This window comes from Cynocephalus volans, chromosome 16 (assembly GCF_027409185.1).
Source record: "Cynocephalus volans isolate mCynVol1 chromosome 16, mCynVol1.pri, whole genome shotgun sequence".
Classification (NCBI taxonomy): domain Eukaryota; kingdom Metazoa; phylum Chordata; class Mammalia; order Dermoptera; family Cynocephalidae; genus Cynocephalus; species Cynocephalus volans.
In genome coordinates, this window is record NC_084475.1 from 60015648 (window position 1) to 60033714 (window position 18067).

Below are 18067 nucleotides of genomic sequence, written 5' to 3' on the forward strand. Positions count from 1 at the left end.
GCAGATGCACTATGGCAGGTGGCTGCAAGGTACTTCTGTGGGAAAGTCAGGGGTTTCAGGGAGATGACACCTTAAGAATGCAAGTTAGTGTCTCAACTAAGCTCAACAGAGAAAACCCTGGTACCTTATTAGTGTAACTCTTGTAACCTTTCAGAGCCCATATATGGTTATAAATAATGTTAAAGAATAATAATAATAATAGCAAAAAAATGTTGTATAGCATTTTATTATTTAGACCTGATGTGCTTTTTAAAATGTATGTGTTTATTTATTTTTATTGTGGTAAAATATTCATAAGACAATATTTACCATTTTAACCATTTTTAAAGTGTACAATGCAAAAGTGTACGATTTATAGTGTACATTAAGCACATTCACATTGTGGTGTGACAATCACTACCATTCATCTCCAGAACTTTTTTCATCTTCTTAAACTGAAACTCTGTACTCATTAAACAACAATTCCCTATTCCCCTCCCCTCAGTCCCGGTAACCACCATTCCATTCTGTGTCTACCACTCTAGGCACCTCATAAGTGGAATCCTACAATGTCTATCCTTTTGTATCTGGCTTATTTCACTTACCATGCCTTCAAGTTCGTCCATGTTGTAGCATGTCAGAGTTTCCTTCTTTTTTAAGGCTGAACAATATTCCATTGTATGTATATACCATGTTTGGTTTACCCATTTATCCACCCATGTACATTTGGGTTGTTTCTACCGTGTGTGCTTTTTCTATACTAACTCTTTTAATCCTCAGAATGATTCAGTGATGTAGATATTTTTATTATCCCCATTTTATGATAAGAAAACTGAAGCATAAGGAGGTTATGTACATGCCCAAGTTTATACAGCTAGGAAAATCTGGAGCCCATGTTCCACACAAGGCTGAGTGAATCCACCGTTCCTGCCTATAACCATTATGCTATCTCACCTTCCCTTTCAGATATTTTAGGAATCTAAATAAACCACATACCAGTTAGAAAACCATTTGTATAAAACTCGGAGGCCAGGTTTTTTTTTTTTTTTCTGACAATATGTACAGGTTTTAAAAGCTCCAAGAAGTAGTTTAACAACTGAATCCCATAGCTACTGATTTGTAGAGAATCCCATTACTACAAAATAAAAAATCAGTGCTTTACTCTGGCACTAGCCCTGGACTAAGTTCACTTAGCTAATCTTCCTGTATGGTGTGTGTGTGTGTGTGTGTGTGAGTGTGTGTATTTTTTTTATGTGTGTATGAGTGTAGCAACATGGTAATAATATTATCCCCATTTTATAGAAAGAGAAATTGAGGCATAGGGGATATGGTAAATTACTTGTTCAAGGACACAGAGTAAAAAACAGAATTCATACCCATACCCAGATAATTTCTAACTCCAGAGCCTGTTCTGTTAATTGTAGCACGTTTTATCTTTTTATGCTCTCTATGAGGAATGTGAAATGCAACATTGAGATCTGTGTATAACAACAATTATCCTTACAGCAGCAGATACAAATTATCCTAGGAAGCTTGTAAATAACAAGCAAATCTATCTGTCAAGGGGCAATCCCTTCATTAGTAAATTACCGCATGCAGTTATTCCAGTTAACACATCTGAAAACTGGGAATGAAATTGCTTCATAAAACATGCTAATTGTACTGACAGGTTTGGAAAGTAGTACTGGTGTGCATGTGTCAAAATTCTGAGAGTAGAAATACCTGTGAGAAAAGCTTCTTTTTTTTTTTTTTTTTTTTTTTTTCCACAAAGATGAAGAGTAGACGCATGACCCTCGGCAAAACTGTGACTTCAATGCAATCGACCTTCTTCTAACCCAGATTCCTAGTTCTGGCTTTCTTTTCCATTTGCTCCATTAGTGCAATTTCTTGCCCCCTTCAGTCATTGCCCAGAATCCTTAGACTCAAATATCCTTTTCCCCCAAACATATACATGTTATTAAACTGGAAATAATCTAAGAAAATTATGTACATTTTCATTCCCAGCAAGGCCACCATACAGACATACAGGCTGCCCACATTTTGGGATACACTTCAGGGTTTGATGGGGAAATGATGCTGACCGTCTTCTTGTTTCTCGCAGAGCTCCAGGACAGCACGCTCCGAGGAGGACCGGGACGGCCTCTGGGATGCCTGGGGCTCATGGAGCGAGTGCTCACGCACCTGCGGTGGAGGGGCCTCCTACTCACTGAGACGCTGCCTCAGCAGCAAGTAAGTCCTGCACCTGCTGGGGGCTTCGTGAGAACCAGAGGGAGCAGGTTTCAGGCATAGTTTTGTGGTTGGAGTTATGCAGAGCATTTTGTTGCTTATGAATCCAGATGAAGGAAAGAAATAGAAGGAGGATCCAAAGAATTAAATTTTTTTTTTTCTTATGTCCATCTCCAGCTAGGTATTTATATTTATTTATATGATAATACAGAGTTTATCTCATTAACCAAGCAAATTTTGTTTTCATGTTAGAACTGAGAGGAGAATTTTTTATGAAAAAATGATTCTAAAATCATTAGCTCCATTATTATGTTATACTTTTTGCATCAAAGTAACAATTATTATAACAGTAATAGCAATAATGTGGCATTAATAGCATATTTGAGTTTATGTTGGATTTCCAGTGTTACCAGATACTTTGCAAATGAATGATATATTGGTTTAGTTTTGTAGATATTCTAATAGCCAGAAGTTTCCTAAGGTCATTCAATTCAATGAATGCTAAGTTTTGAATATAAGGAGATTTGGAAAAATAGAAACTTCAGTGGGAATTAGGGCATGAGTGGTGAAAGAGATGAAGAAAGCAGAGTTGAGGGTGGATAATGGCTTCTAAGCTGAAAGGAAAAGGTCTGAGGCCTTAGGATGGAAAGTTTTTATTTAGAGTAATAATAATTCAAAACTGCTTCTTGAGCTGTGTGGTCTATGACTGGATTTGTCTTGAAACTATAAAATATAAAGTACCATAGTAATATTTTTTAATGAAATCTTTTATTTGACAGGGAAAAGTGTTATATGCAGCAAGTAGGAGGCTTGATCAAAATCACTTTATATTATAGAGTGTGACAGAAAGGAAAAATATGCATCTGCTGATTCTTCTAGTCTTTTCATAAACAAATAGCAGAAAATGGTGAGATGTAGGTTTAGGAAAATGTAGACTTACTTTAATAAGAGTAGGAATTTCTTGAAATCAGCATCTCAGTCTTATTTCTTTGTTTCCCTGAGGCCTGCACAGGGTCTAACAGATATTAATAGCTCAATAATTGGTTCTTCTCTGAATCTATTGATAGCTAGGGACCATTTTAATTTCAGACAGGTTCCACTGGAAATGGTGTATCCTGACATCATTTTGTGGCCAAAAGATACATCCTGGAGGATATCAGATCAATTCTGGTATCTGGCCATTCTGGTACTTGGGTCTGCATTGAAGATGGGTCAACAAATTTGTCTGTCTTCTTTTGAGACCAGTTTTATATCAACCTGACCCTGAGCTAATAGGAAAGTAAGAATAGACCTTTACTCCTTATGATTCTTCTGCTCTTAATCTTGAACATAAAAAATTTCCTAAATCTGTAATACATGATGCTACGTGGTGATAGTATAACTGATAATAATTATACATTAGTAATGCCAAAATGTACAAATTTGGAATGTTCCTGTTATCTAGTTTTCTCAAATTAGCATCCTTGAATATTCTGTAGGGATAAGCCAAAACATGAGCTTCACAAAACTAGCAAGAAATGTATGGGAACTTTCATACTGTCTCAGTGGTGTGAATGTACTTTTACTGAGTAAGAGACTGAGAAGCAATTTAAGGAATAAATTAAAATCACATATGAAATTCTATCATTCAGCAAATAGTCGAATACTAATGCTAGATGAAATACTAAAGTACCAATTTTGCCACCTAAGTTTCCAGTTGTTATGATTTTATTAAGATACTGTAAAAGATATCAGTTATCTTCTGATTATACTGTATTAGAAAAGTAGAATGTAAATTTTATTATAAACGTATAGAAGACATGTCTCTATTTGAATTTCAACTATTGAAAAAATATATTCAGTAAACTCTTACTAGATTGGACAAGAAACTAAGAATTTGAAAAAGAAAACAAAGCCTTCAAATAGGTGGCATGTCCAAATCTAGCAAGAATACAAAGAAATATTAATGTGTGTCTTCATTTCTAGAAAGCTGGTGATTGATGTAGACCAGTACATTATATACATGGATATATGTTATATTCTTAAAGAATTTCAGCCATTCTTTAGCAAATCAAAACTTGCCACCATCATTAAACTCTGGAGCGATCTGGGTAGAAATAAAATGTACATTTTGTTAAATCATGAAAAGACTATTTATATGCACCCTGTTATATATTTCAATGCCATTCTTTAATAGAATTTGTGTTGTGAGGTAAGTTTAGGCTGAACTGTACTGATTTTGATCCTCTCGAGACAAATGACATGTAGGTTGACTGAGCTGTTCAGTCTGTAATTGTAGTGGGCTTCCTGGGAACAACATCCTGTGATATGACCTTATTAACTTACTACCTCTGTGCCCTAATGAGTTAAATCTTCCAGCCACAGATTTTAAAAGGAGCAAAACTAAGACTCAGTTATTGTCTCTGGAGGTGTATTTATTCTAGAAAATCTGTGTCTCCGAGGCAATTTAAAGATCTGCAGTGACTAAGTAAATATCCTTGTGATAATCCATACAAGTAAGTCATGGTATCGAATGTTCAGAGATGTTGTGATGCTGACATTTACAATAACTTTGCTTTTACGTAAAGTATACCCATATTTTAGAGAGCACTTGATGATTTAGCTATAAAATATGCTATCTTTAAACAGCTTGGATAGTTTCTGTTCTTTTGCCTTGTGTATGTTGTGATTTCAAAATGAGGGCATGCACATACATAATACACACACACACGGGTGTATTTATGTGTGTATGCTGGGTTGTGATAGAAAATATATATAATTTCAAAAGGGTTTGAAAGCTGCTGTTACAGAGAACTCCCACTGGCAGGGGTCTTATATGGACACTGGTCAGACCCGCTCACCCAGGAGGAGCCCCTATCCCAAGTGTTACTGGTCCGTGATCAAAATTCAGTTTTCTTTACCATGGGATTATTATGTTTGGAATCAGAGATTCCCAAATGTTTGTGGGTCTCCTCGGCTTTCTCTTTCTGCCACTCCATATCACTTCACAAGTTTTATAAATAGCATTTCGACCTCTGTGTTTTTGCTTTTTTTTAATGTGGAATGAAATTGTGAAGCAAGTTTCCTTTGGTATCTAAAGAGAATCAAACATTCATTTTGGATGATTTTTATTTGTCTCCTTATATAGTGTAAATGCATCTGCTCAAGATCTTAGAAGGAAGTGTAATAATCTTCATCGTCTTTTAAGTTGATAAAATAGCACCTAAGAAGCTATTTTCTTGGTATTTTTCTTGCAATCAAGATCTTCTCTCATTATTAATAGCAGTTCCTGGGTTATATATAGCCTCAAGTGTCAAAAAGCTTAAACTTTCAGCAGAGTTAATGGAGAGACCTAGCATCAAACTTTTTGGGTGTATCTTTGTATAAAAAAAATTTGGTTTTCATTAAGATAGATAATACTAAGAAGTAAGAAATACTAAATAAGTATATTTATAAAAACAAAATATAATATTAATCAAATACATTCTAATATTTTTCTTATGAATACTTAACTATAATTAAATCGTTGCTTAAATATGACCTTAGATCTATCCCTAGGCTGGATTTAGAATGTATTTGACTCTTGTGATTTTGAAACAAGTATGTTATGGGGTTTGTGTTCTGCTTGAAGATTTAAAACCTATCTGATATTAAAAGTTTCACGCTTTTTCCCTCAAAAACCAGTACTATTTATTCTAGTACCAGCTAGAATATATTCTTTTACTCTTCTTAGATCTTTAGCTCTGATGGAAGCTCTAATTAGTGTGTCAGTTATCCAGTGCCACAGTAATGACACATAACAGCCACTAAACTTCTCTGAAATATCAAATGAGGAACTACTGCTTGACTAGGTGGTTCTGATGATCTCAGATTGGCTTGATTGACACATATCTAGGGTTGGTGGTCTGTTGGCTGATCCAGGCTGGCTTCATCTGAGCCAACTTGGGCAACTCAGTTCTGCTCCACATGTCCCTCATCCTCCAGCAGGCTAGACTAGGCCAGTTCCCATGTTGACAGCAGAGATGCAAGAGAGAGCAATTCCCAATGTGGAAGCCTGTTCCAAGCCTCTGTATTACGTTTGCTAGTATCCCAATGGCCACACTCAGCCACCTGCCAAGCCCACACTCAGAATGCAAGTGTAAAGAATGTTACATGGAAAAGCATAAGATATAGGGAGGGTGAAAAACTTGAACCATTTTTGCAATCTACTGTGAATGGTCTTCTATGGCTTTCTTACTCATTTTTAATGGGCTAATGAACTTAAGGGTTCTCTCTCATCTCTCCACTCCACATTTAGGCATCTGAATTCAATTCAGTCACCTTATGCTCTTGGGGAAGATCAGAGGTTATGAATGTACAGACCCAGCAGGTAACTGGAATATGCATAGTAGCCTAATGTTAAACATTCAGATTCAATCCAAATAAATCCCATTTACCTGGTGAATTAACCCGCTGAGGCCAATTTTCCAGCCCTGGTAATATGATCACTTAGGTCATTTTCAGGTCTGATTTTTTTTTAAAGTCTATCAGCTAATAATTATTCTATTCCTGATATGATAGAACTGTAAAGCGAGCTAGATTACCCATATATTATGGAATAGATGAAAACTACTCAACTTCTGGAGTTAATTATGTTCTCTGATGGATTTCAAGCTTATTAGGAGGCTTGGTTGACCTTCTGAGTAGAGAACATCCTCTCTGAGTATCTTTTGAAGTTTACAGAAAAAGAAAAAAAAAATCAGTGGAGGCAAAGCAGAGTGAAAATAGACAAGTATCAAATGTAAAAGCCTTCACTCTCAACAAACAGTGCTTGATGCTGGGGGCGGAAAGCCCTGATCCAGGGAGATACTGAGCAGAATCCTTTCCTTGGCTTCTCCCGCAACCTTTGTCTGAGGCTTGTAGAAAGTAGGTAATGCTTGATTTTCCCAATATATGATATTGAAGTATTGATAATTGCCTTTACCTGCAACCCTACATTGAACAATAGAGGATGACACTATATAAACATCTTCCACCATCTTTACTAATTTCTGTAAGGTTATATTGGATTTCATTGAGTAACTCTGATAATGCAACTGTTGCTAATCTTGCACCATCAAGTGAAACGTAATATCTGTTTTGTTTCTTGTTAATTGGAAAAGAGACTATACTACTTGTACTTGCTGATGGTCCTTTATTTTATTTCAAGGGAATTAAACATTATACCAACTACTTTGGGAAGCTGCTGCTTCTCTCTCCAATTCTTCACACACACATGCCACCCTGCTAAACATGAAGGGTCTTCAAAAAGTTCGTGGAAAAATCACATTATCTTTCAATTCCACATTTTCATGAGCTTTTTGAAGTACCCTCGTACTTTTGATAATACAATAAATAACATTTGTTTATTATACTATAAAAAGTAATATTATAATGAGTAATACTTATAGTGAACTCATTTGTCTAGATTTTTATTTTTTTAATTTGATACTAAAGATCTGTGTCTGAGGGCTCTAAGTTTGTCTTCAGCCAGTTAATTGATCTTTGCCCATAAGGAGTTCCAGATGCATAAGGCACTTAATACTGTATTTAACATAATCTGTTCCACTGTATTAGGTCAATGCCAAGACCAGAGTTAAAGGGGGAAAGTGTAGCTCGTTGGAGGTAGCAATGAGTCAGGTAGCTGGATCCTCTTAAGAATGATGTTAACCTTTGCACTGGTGGCTAAAGCTGATGTAAAGGTCTTTTAAGACCTTTTTTACTTTCTGAAATGCCAAATTAATCTAGTTAATGGTATGGATTAATAGATTAATATTACAGATTAATACATTAATAATATGAACATTTTATTAAATCCCAACTGATTAAATGATGGGGATGGCTGCTTCATATGTATCCAAATAGCAAAAAACAGCTTACTTAAAAAGGGTAACAGCATTTTTTAAAAAGTTAATAAATTTTGAATTGAATCTTTGAGCTGAATAAAAATTTTTTGAGTTGAATAAAATTATTAGATGAACAAGAGATTAAAAATTATTACACTGTGGGGTGCCTAAAAACAGTAATATTATGATGTTATTCCGGAGGGATGTGGCTGCCAGAATGATGTCAGCATAAACACAGAAAATTAAAATAAATAGCCCGAAGGAGTCTTATTCCACAGGAATGGAGAAGATCATTCTAAACTTCTCATTTTGTAATTATGTTAAGGAAAAGTAAGCCAACTTCTCTGATTTTTAATTGCAAACATAGATTTTCTACCATGAAAATATTGATACTTTACACTATTATAGGATTTAGTTAGCAACTAATTTCTATGACATAATAATAAATACTAAAACAAAAATTTCAACAGTAAAATTTGGTTTCTAAACAAATATTTTTTAAAGCACCTCCTCTTTATTGTAACATCCAATTAAGGCTCACAGGACTTGTTTTAAGGGGTTTTAGAACTTTCAACTCAAGTGAGCCCCAAAGCAAGATTTATCTGTTATTCTTCATCTAATGTTGTATGTTATCAGCCTTGTTTTCCTTGGAAATGTTTGAGTTTTTGTTTAAAAGAAAGATATACAAGTTTAGACTACTCATGTCATTTATATGAGTTGGTCTCTTCATTGTGTTAAAGGAGACTGCACATTTTGGGACATATGTTTAAGAGTTTGTGGTTGCCCCCCCCCTTTTTTTTTAACTTTTTGGGTCAAAGCCTAGTCTAAAAGTATTACCAAGATTTCTAATATTCCAGGTCATATATTTTAGAAGGGTGTATTGTTCCAAGATCTGATGTCCTTTCAGGAGGAGAATGCACTAAGGCCAATGACTGAATGTTTAGGACCAATTTATGGCCTGGTTTATCCCATAAACAAGTTCGTTGGAATAAAAGATGGTCAGAAATGTGTTTGGAATCTATAAACTTTATTTGCCATATTGAGAATCTGTAACTTTTATCTGTCTTTTTCTGTTTAGAAATTCCTTAACTGATTTGTTCAGTAGCCCTCTGAAGTTTTCATTTCTCCTCAGTTTTAATTCATTTATTCAATAAATATTTATTGAATACTTAATGTGTATTAGGCAAGTTGCTAGGTATAACTAAGAATAGAAATTCCAAGGGGCCAGGGTCTATCTTCAGATATTTATAAAATGATTAATTTGCTGCTCAGTTTCTACTGATTACCGTTGCAAGATATTTTAAGAACTAAAAGAATTTACCTTGGTTCTACATATAATACATCTGTGGAATTTTTTGGTATGTTTATATTTATTGTTATTTTATTCTTGTAGCATCATTTTATATATTAATGCTTTATTTCCCTAATTAAGTCATAAGCATTCCTTTTCTTTGCCTTCACAGTGCATAGCACACGGCAAACATTCAAATGTTTGATAATTTGCCTTTAAATAGTATAGGCAGTATTATCATTGCATTTCCTCAAACAGGTAAATCAGAGGGAGAAATAAGATATGGAACATTTCTACAAAAGGATCAGGTGCCTAATCTCTATGCCACAGAAGCAAGGTTGGTAGAAGCAATTGTGTTCTTGCAGAATTGAGAAAATATTTCAGGTTTAGACCTAGCCTGAGCTGAGAGGGATCTTAGAACTGATCTCTCTAACTCCCTCTTTGGTATTACCCCTCCTCTTTTTTTTCCTTTTCTTTTTCTTTTTTAGTTGTGGTAAAAAAAAAAAAATTTAACCTGAAATACACCCTTTTAAATTTTTGAATGTGCAATACACTATTGTTAACTGTACCAACAATGTTGTACAGCAGATCTCTAGAACTTACTCATTTTGCATAACTGAAACTATACTTGTTTAATAAAAATTCCCCATTTTCCCCTCTTCTCAGCTCCTGGCAACCTCCATTCTACTTTCTGCTTCTATGTGTTTAACTGTTCTACATATCTTATATAAATGGAATTATGCAGTATTTATCCTTTGTGACTGACTTATTTCACTTAGCATAATGTCCTCAAAGTTCATCCATGTTGCTGAATATGGCAGGATTTTTTTCCTTTTTAAAGCAGAATAATATTCCATTGTATGTATGTACCACATTTTCTTAATGTATTCATTCAATGGACATGTAAATTGTTTCCACTTCTTAGCTACGGTGAGTAATGCTTCAGTGAACCTGGGAGTGCAGACATGTCTTCGAGATCCTGATTTCAGTTCTTAGGGATAAGCACCCAGAAGTGGAATTGCTGGATCATATGACATTTCTATTTTTATTTTTTGAGGAACCTTCATACTGCCTTCCATGGTGCCTGCACCATTTTATATCTCTACTAACAGTGTGCAAGTGTTCTATTTTCTCTACATCTTCGCCAAAACTTGTTATCTTTTGCTTTTTTGATGATAGCTATCCTAAAAAGTGTGAAGTGGTATCTCATTGTGGTTTTGATTGTATTTCCCTGATGATTTGTGGTGTTGAACATCTTTTCACATACATGTTGGCCACTTGTATGTCCTCTTTTAAGAAATGTCTATTCAACTGTAGTGATAAACAAGAAACTAATAAAAATGGTTACCTGGAGTGGGGGAATGGAGTGAATAAGGGCAGGGTGGGAGTGAAACTTCTTACTATATCCCCTTTAGTATCATTTTGACTTTTGAACCTAGTACAATTTAATTAAATCTTAAAAAAAAAAAAAGAAATGTCTGTTCAGATGCTATGCCCATTTTTAAATTGAGTTATTTGGGTTTTTGCTATCAAGTTAAAGGAGTTCCTTATATATTTTGGATGTTAACCCACTGTCTGATATAAGGTTTGCATATATTTTCTCCTGTTTCATAGGTTGCCTTTTCACTCTGTTTACTGTTTAGTTTAGTTTTGTTTTGTTTTGTTTTGTTTGCTGTGCAGAATCTTTTTTGTTTGATATAATCCCACTTGTAAATATTTTTGCTTGTGTTGCCTGTGCTTTTAATATTCAAGAAATTATTGTCAAAACTAATGTCATGAAGCTTTCCCCTTATGTTTTCTTGTCTTATGTTTATGTTCTATGTATGTGTTTTATATTTTCAAGTCTTATGTTGAAGTCTTTAATACATTTTGTGTTGATTTTTGTTTGTGGAGAAAGATAAAGATCCAATTTTATCCTTTTGCATGTGGATTTCCAGTTTTCCCAGCACCATTTGTTGAAGAGACTAACCATTCCCTATTGCGTATTTTTGGCACTCTTGTCAAAGATCAGTTGACTTTATGTGTGTTCTATTCTGTTCCATTGGTCTATATGTCTGTCTTTATGCCAGTACCATACTGTTTTAATCACTGTAATTTTGTAAAATATATTGAAAGCCCAAAGAGTGATGCCTCCAGCTTTGTTTTTCTTTCTCAAGGTTGTTTTAACTATTCAGGGTCCTTTTTGGTTCCATGTCAAGGATTTTATGTGGGTTTTTTTCTGTTTTTTTTTTAAATGTCATTGGAATTTTGATAGGGATTGCATTGAATCTGTAGATCAGTTTGGGTAGAATGGATATTTTAACAATATTAAGACTTCCACTTCATAAACACAAAATGCTTTTCCATTTATCTGCATTGTCTTTGATTTCTTTCAGCAGTGTTTTGTAGTTTTCAGCAAGTCTTTTACGTTCTTCATTAAGTTTATCCCTAAGTATTTTATTCTTTTTGATGCTATTGTGAATGAGATGGTTCTCTTAATTTTCTTTTTATATAATTTGTTGTTAGTGGATAGAAACAGAACTGGTTTTTGTATATTGATTTTGTATCCTGGAATTTATTGAATTTTATTAGTTTATTAGTCCTAACATTTGCTTTGTTTTTTGGAGACTTTAGGGCTTTCTACATATAAGGTCAGGTCATCTGCAAACAGAAAACTTTTGTTACTTCCTTTTCTATTTGGATGCCTTTTATTTCTTTTTCTTGCCTTATTGCTCTGGCTAAGACTTCCAGTACTATGCTGAACAGAAGTGGCAAGAGTGGGCATCCTTGTCTTGTTCCTGATCTTAAAGGAAAAGCCATTGTTGATGACATTATCTGTGGGCTTTTCACATGTGGCCTTTATTTGTTGAGGAAATTTCCTTCTATTCTTAGTGAGTTTTTTTGTTTTTTTGTTTTTTGTCAGGACAGGTGATATTTTGCCAAATGCTTTTTCTGCATCTATTGAGGTGATCATGTGGTTTTTATTTCTCCTCTTGTTATGGAAATGGTTCTTAACCTCAGCTGCACTTTAGAATCACCTGAAAAGCTTTAAAAGAAATAAAAAATATTTGGGCCCCACCGAAGACCAATTAAATTAAAATCTCTGGTGGTATGGCCCTACCATCAGTAATTTTTTAAAACCTCTTTAAATGATGTTAATGTGCATCTTGGGTTAGAATTGCTGCTCAATTGAAGAGGATGATAGTGAAATGATGAGGTCTATCCCCAGCTCCCTCAGAATTTAGAGGTTGCGGTAATGAAAAGAAGAATGAATTTTCTGATGAAGAGACTTCTTTATGGTAAAATTCCTCACTCAAGTTTCTATCAAATGACCCAATCTGCAATGCGGGAGGGAAGTCATGGGTATCAGCACGTCAAGACATAAAAGTGGTGATTGCACCAGATACTCCTGTGAGCCGCAGGAATAACATTTCTGAATAGACAGTTGTACCATATTAGTCAAGATCAGCCTTGCCCAAAGTGGTAAAAGTACTAGGTGATTTCTGACATTTTTTTCATTTTGTTATTATGTAAGCCCATAAGTATGATCCTTTAAGTTCCAGCTTGTTAGTGAATAAGCACATTACTTTCCCAGTGGTCTTTGCAAATTCACTAAGATTCACCTCTTCTCAAAATCATTAAACTTCTTACCCATACAGTTGAGTTGAGTTTAACTTTCCACCTTCAGTTCAGCATCCATCCCACTGGCTCTTCCCACCCTGATCAATATTAAAGGTCCTTTTCTGGTGAGAGAGAGCCACCTGTTATGGGAACCAGTCTCATAACAGTGAGTTTCACTGCCTCTGAGAGAATCTTTAACCTACTTCGTGGATTATCCATTTTTTAAAAAGTCAAACTACTGATTTTGAATCTTGGCCCCCTCTATTTTCTAGCTGTGTGACATTGGACTGGATTTGAGATTCTTTGGGATTTAATTTGCTCATCTATGAAGTCAAGTGGACGGTGTCTGGTACAGAATAGGTGTTCAATAAATATGTGTTGAATTGATATCTAAGGTTCCCTTCAACTCTAAAATTCAAATGTGTGACCCTGAAAAAGAGACCCTTTTTTTCTCCAGATATGCACTCAAAGCTTAATTTGCTGCTATATAGGAAAAGGAGCAAAAGCTGCTATTAATATAAATGGTTTTAAAGCAAAATGTGATTCTCCAGGCCCCCATTTTGCAATGGACATCTGGGTGACATAGAAGGTTTGGAAAACTTTTGTCTCTAGCCAAAATAATTCATAAATTTCCAACGCAAGCGTTGTATTGGGTGAGGTTGTTAGAGTCCTAGAATTTCATAATATACATTTTCCTCATGGGGAAGATGGAAAAGTTGGATTTGATATTGCTAAAACACATTTGTTTTTATTCTCATTCTTTGCCTCTTTTGGCTACTGAGCAAATGTAAGATCATTTGCAAACCTTATGGCATGTGTGTGTATATTACAAAGCGTATGTCCCTCCTGCTAGTGGATCTCAAGCCAAAGGCAGCAGTCCCCCTGGCCTCCACCCCGAGCCATCCTTCAGAGGGAGCAAATGTATCACAGTGACAAATACAACTTAGAGTAAATGCATGAAAATAAATGTGTCCATAAAAAGGAGCCAAAGCTTGCTTTCTTTCGGTAGCTATTTAGTATGATTTTAAACTTTTCATCTTTAGCTTATTATAGGAAAATTTTAATCAGTTTCAGGGTTCGAAAAATAGAATGAATAGGAGGCTGAAAGTTCTTCGTAGCCTGAAATTATCTTTACAGCATTTTATTCTGTCGTATTCCTTCCCTCTTCCTTTAGCCTTTCCTTCTTTCCTTTCCCCTCCCTCCCTTCTCTCCTGATGAGCCCTCTACCTACAATGCCTCTCCCTGCCCATGCCCGCCTATCAAAATCCTAAATGTTATTTAAAGTCAACTCCAGCTGTGCCCCTCAGTCTCACTGTGCTATATTTATAAGGTATTTTGTTTGTACCACGTAGTCACCTTTACATAGTCTGGCTGTGTTACAGTTATTTGTATGGCACTCTCCTTCATTAGACTATTAGTGCTGTCATAACAGGTTTTATCTTGCTTTTCTTTCTTTATACCTTCCTGCCTTGCACACAGTGGGTACCCAGTCAATGTTGAATGAATTTACTGAATTGAAAATAGGGCGAGGGACCTAACATAGTACTTTGGGAAGCAGGAATACTACCTTGTAATAGTTCAGGAAATTCTCGAATTCTCCTTTCTCCCATCACATTCTTGGATTCCTATGGCCCATACAGGACTTCCCACCTAAGATATTTCTTGTGTAAGTCATTTTCCTCTCATCAACCTCTCTCTTTTTCACACTCCTTCTGTATTCAGTAGCCAGACCATACCCTTTAGTTGTTGACTAGGCATTATACCGTAGTGTGTTTTATTGTGATTCATATGGATTTGTTCCAGATAAATTAGAATTTTGATAAGAGTCAGGGAAGCCATCATTTTTGCATCTTTCACAAGGCCTTGCTTAATCCTGGTTTAGATTGGATGCTCAATAAATGTGTTAAGTGACTGTAAATCAGCCAGTATTACACGAAAACTTGTTAAGCAGAAAGTACTGCTCAGGGCTCCTGTTCACTGCTGGTGTGCTTATCGTGCACTGTCTCATTAGATTGTCTGAGCAATATGCTCAGAGCAGTTCTAGCTTCGTTAGAAGCTGGGCGTGATCATTATGGCTTATAGTGTCATTGTTTTTATGTTTTTCTTTTTGAATTACACGAGCATACTCCTCATTTTCATAACCCCAGCCCATATTTGTGAAAACTTGGTGCTTTGTTGTAGCATGTCTTTCTCTGAAGAACAGGCAGAAATATGTAAAATCGTACTTGTACGGAAAAAAAAAAAAGTGGTGCTGATTTCTCTAGTTGTAATTTAGAGCATATCAAACACTCATAATAGCAAACAAAACAATTTGAAACTCACAGGACAAATTCCAAAATCCAGTCTATAGTGTTCTTGTGTGGTTCTAAATTTTAATTTCACACCTCTGCAGCCTCCCAGCTACTGCTCAAGAATATGTAAAAAAATAGAAAAACTTCCCTTAGTTCCCTTGGGTAAGAGATGATCAAATCACTAGAGAGATGTTGTCTTAGAATGTTTTCCCCAAACCTACGTAGTTTCCATTTATATCAAATTTGGTCTCCCTGTTAAATTTTAGTAACTCTCTCTGTATATATAAATCAGGGTCTGCAAGTTGGCACTATATTCAGTTTTTATAATGAGAGATTCGTTTAGAGCAGAAGTGTTGAATTATAAAACTGAGGTCACAAAAATATGTTATCTATGCCAAAGAAACACTTTTAAGTCTAGTCCACAATTTATAGCAGCATTATTTAATCTGGGCCTACCCTACCGCCAGTCAGTTTAAAATTGCTTTGAAAATGCAGTTTGAGGACTGACCCTTCTTTTGGCTCATGAGGCCATGTTAGAGCCTCTGGCAGATTGTGAGGAGCTGTTGTGACACCGCGGCTGTGTGTGTCCCCAGCCAGCGCACCTACTGATGGATGGCACCTGGCAGCATGCTTTCTTGTTGTTTGTTGTGTTATTACAACGGGCCGCATTTTCAAAAGCTACATTTATCAAGTTGTCATAGTACTTTGGCTTGTATATCTATCCACTCAGGAAAAAAAATAAATCTCTCCCTTAGCACTAATCTATTTGAGCCATGTGATGTTTCACATGCAGACGGAGCAGTGGAAAGCTGCTTCTGCGTGGGATTCAGGGACCTTTCAACTGAATGCTGAAGGGAAAGAGGAATTTTTTATGTATGCTTCTGAAAGTCCCAAAGCACCAGGGACTGTTGTCTCCTCTTTGTTTTAAAGTTACTTTTCCACTGGTGGTTGTGTGTACTGGGTATGCATTATTTCTAAAATTTTAGTGGCTTTCTCCAGTGAAGGAGATTTAATCTCAAATGGGAAAAACTGTGAAGTTTAGCAAAGAAGCTCAAAGTCACCTTTGAATATTTAAGATCAGCTTTTTATAGGTAGGTGTTGTAAGGTTAAACATGACTTGTTATGGAGAATCTTGGAAGCAAATTTTTTATTATTTGAGGTGGGTGGTTGTCTGGAAATACATGATAGGGGGTGGGGGACAGAGGGCTCAAAATCATTGTCTCTAGTAAATACAGATTCATTAAATATTTGAAACAGTTCAAATCTATTATATATAATAAAGTGCTTATGGAGGATGTGTACTAGAACATTTCCAAATATTTAGGGGTATAGAAAATAAGGCAGATACTGTGTAAGCATGGCTACCTATAGATATTTTTGAAGAAGAGACAATGCTGAATTGATTCCTCCTGTTGGCAGCAAGCTGTCCTCAACTGTTTCCACATAAACAAAGTTCACTTTTATTTTTGTTGAAGACACTATAAATCAAAATTAAATAATAATTATGTTAGACATGGAATAAAATGTATAGCATTAAGGAATGACATTTTTAGGCCCAAGATAGAAACAAAGCTAAGAGAAAGATTAGAGCTTGGGACGCATGAAACTCACAGGGATGGCTTGTCATCTGACTCTTCTTTTCCTCCCATGCGAGGTAAGACCACAACTACCCATCCGTTATGCACAGACTCTAATTCCAGGCCCTACGTTTTTAGCATCCAGCTTTAACAAGCCCTAGATGAGGACAGTGAGCATCTGAGGATAGGAAGTTCATATGGCTTCCTTTTAAATGATTAAGTTGATTGGTATCAAGTATTTCCTAAAAGAACCTCTTCCAATAATGCATCTGTGAAAACTGAAAAGAAGCCTGATAGTACATTAATTCTGGGTTCTTTCAGGTGTCCTCAGCATTTGTTGTTCCTCTTGAGGTCTTTGTAAAAAGCCCCAGAAAAGTAGAAGTGCTTTAGGTGGCTCCTTGGGGGTAACCTCCCGCTACCTAGCCCCAGGGAGTCCTGGAATGCTCACAGGAAGTGAAGGAGGAAAACAGTACTCCAGTACTTGTGAAATCCCCGCCATGGCTGCAAATCTGCTTGTCTTGTCTAATTCATGGTCATTCTAGGACCCACAGTCTAAATGACCCGGAGTCCTCTGGCTTGAATTGCTGATATGATTTTATGTCTGTTCTCTTATAAAAAGCCCGTAGTTTCCTTTTGGATGACTAAAAGAAGAAAGATGTGTGAGCAGATGGACTATTCTGTTTTTAAATTCTTTGCCTATGAGTCCACATTTGAAAGGCAGGTGGTATTCAAGGAAATACAGTAACCTGTTCCTACTTAACAGCATTCTTTGCTTTTTGGAAATCACAGATAAAGCCTGGAGTTCCATGAGCCTAGTACAAGTGCAGTTGTCCTTGAGGACTCTGGTGTTTGAAATACACTGTTACCAGATTTTCTTAAAACTATTCACTGATACCAGGTATAAATCTGTTTATGTCACCAGAAGGATCTGTTTGCTTAGAGAGATGAGAAGAATCTGAAGGTAAAATAGAGATAAATATACCTCCTTCTTTTTTTATTTTTTATTGAAGAATAATTGATTATACATATTTTGGGGATAGCATTGACTACTATCACCTGTGTACAACATGTGTTAATCAAATCAATATTATTAGCATATTCATTATTACAAATTGTGATTATTCGTTATGCCCCTCACCCAATCTCTCCTCAACCCTCCCTGTCTCATAACCACAGATGCCTTTCCCTTCCTTCCTTCCTTCCTTCCTTCCTTCCTTCCTTCCTTCCTTCCTTCCTTCCTAGCACCTGCTTATGAGTGAG

The 18067-nt window shown here is 35.8% G+C and overlaps 1 protein-coding gene across 1 annotated transcript in view; it reads left to right on the forward strand.

Moving 5' to 3' along the window:
- Nucleotides 1-18067, forward strand: part of ADAMTSL1 (ADAMTS like 1) — a 434771-nt gene that overhangs the window by 70087 nt on the left and 346617 nt on the right. The window contains exon 2 of the mRNA XM_063080424.1: nt 2081-2208. Coding sequence (XP_062936494.1) covers nt 2081-2208 — 128 coding nt within the window. The remainder of the gene's footprint in view (nt 1-2080; nt 2209-18067) is intronic.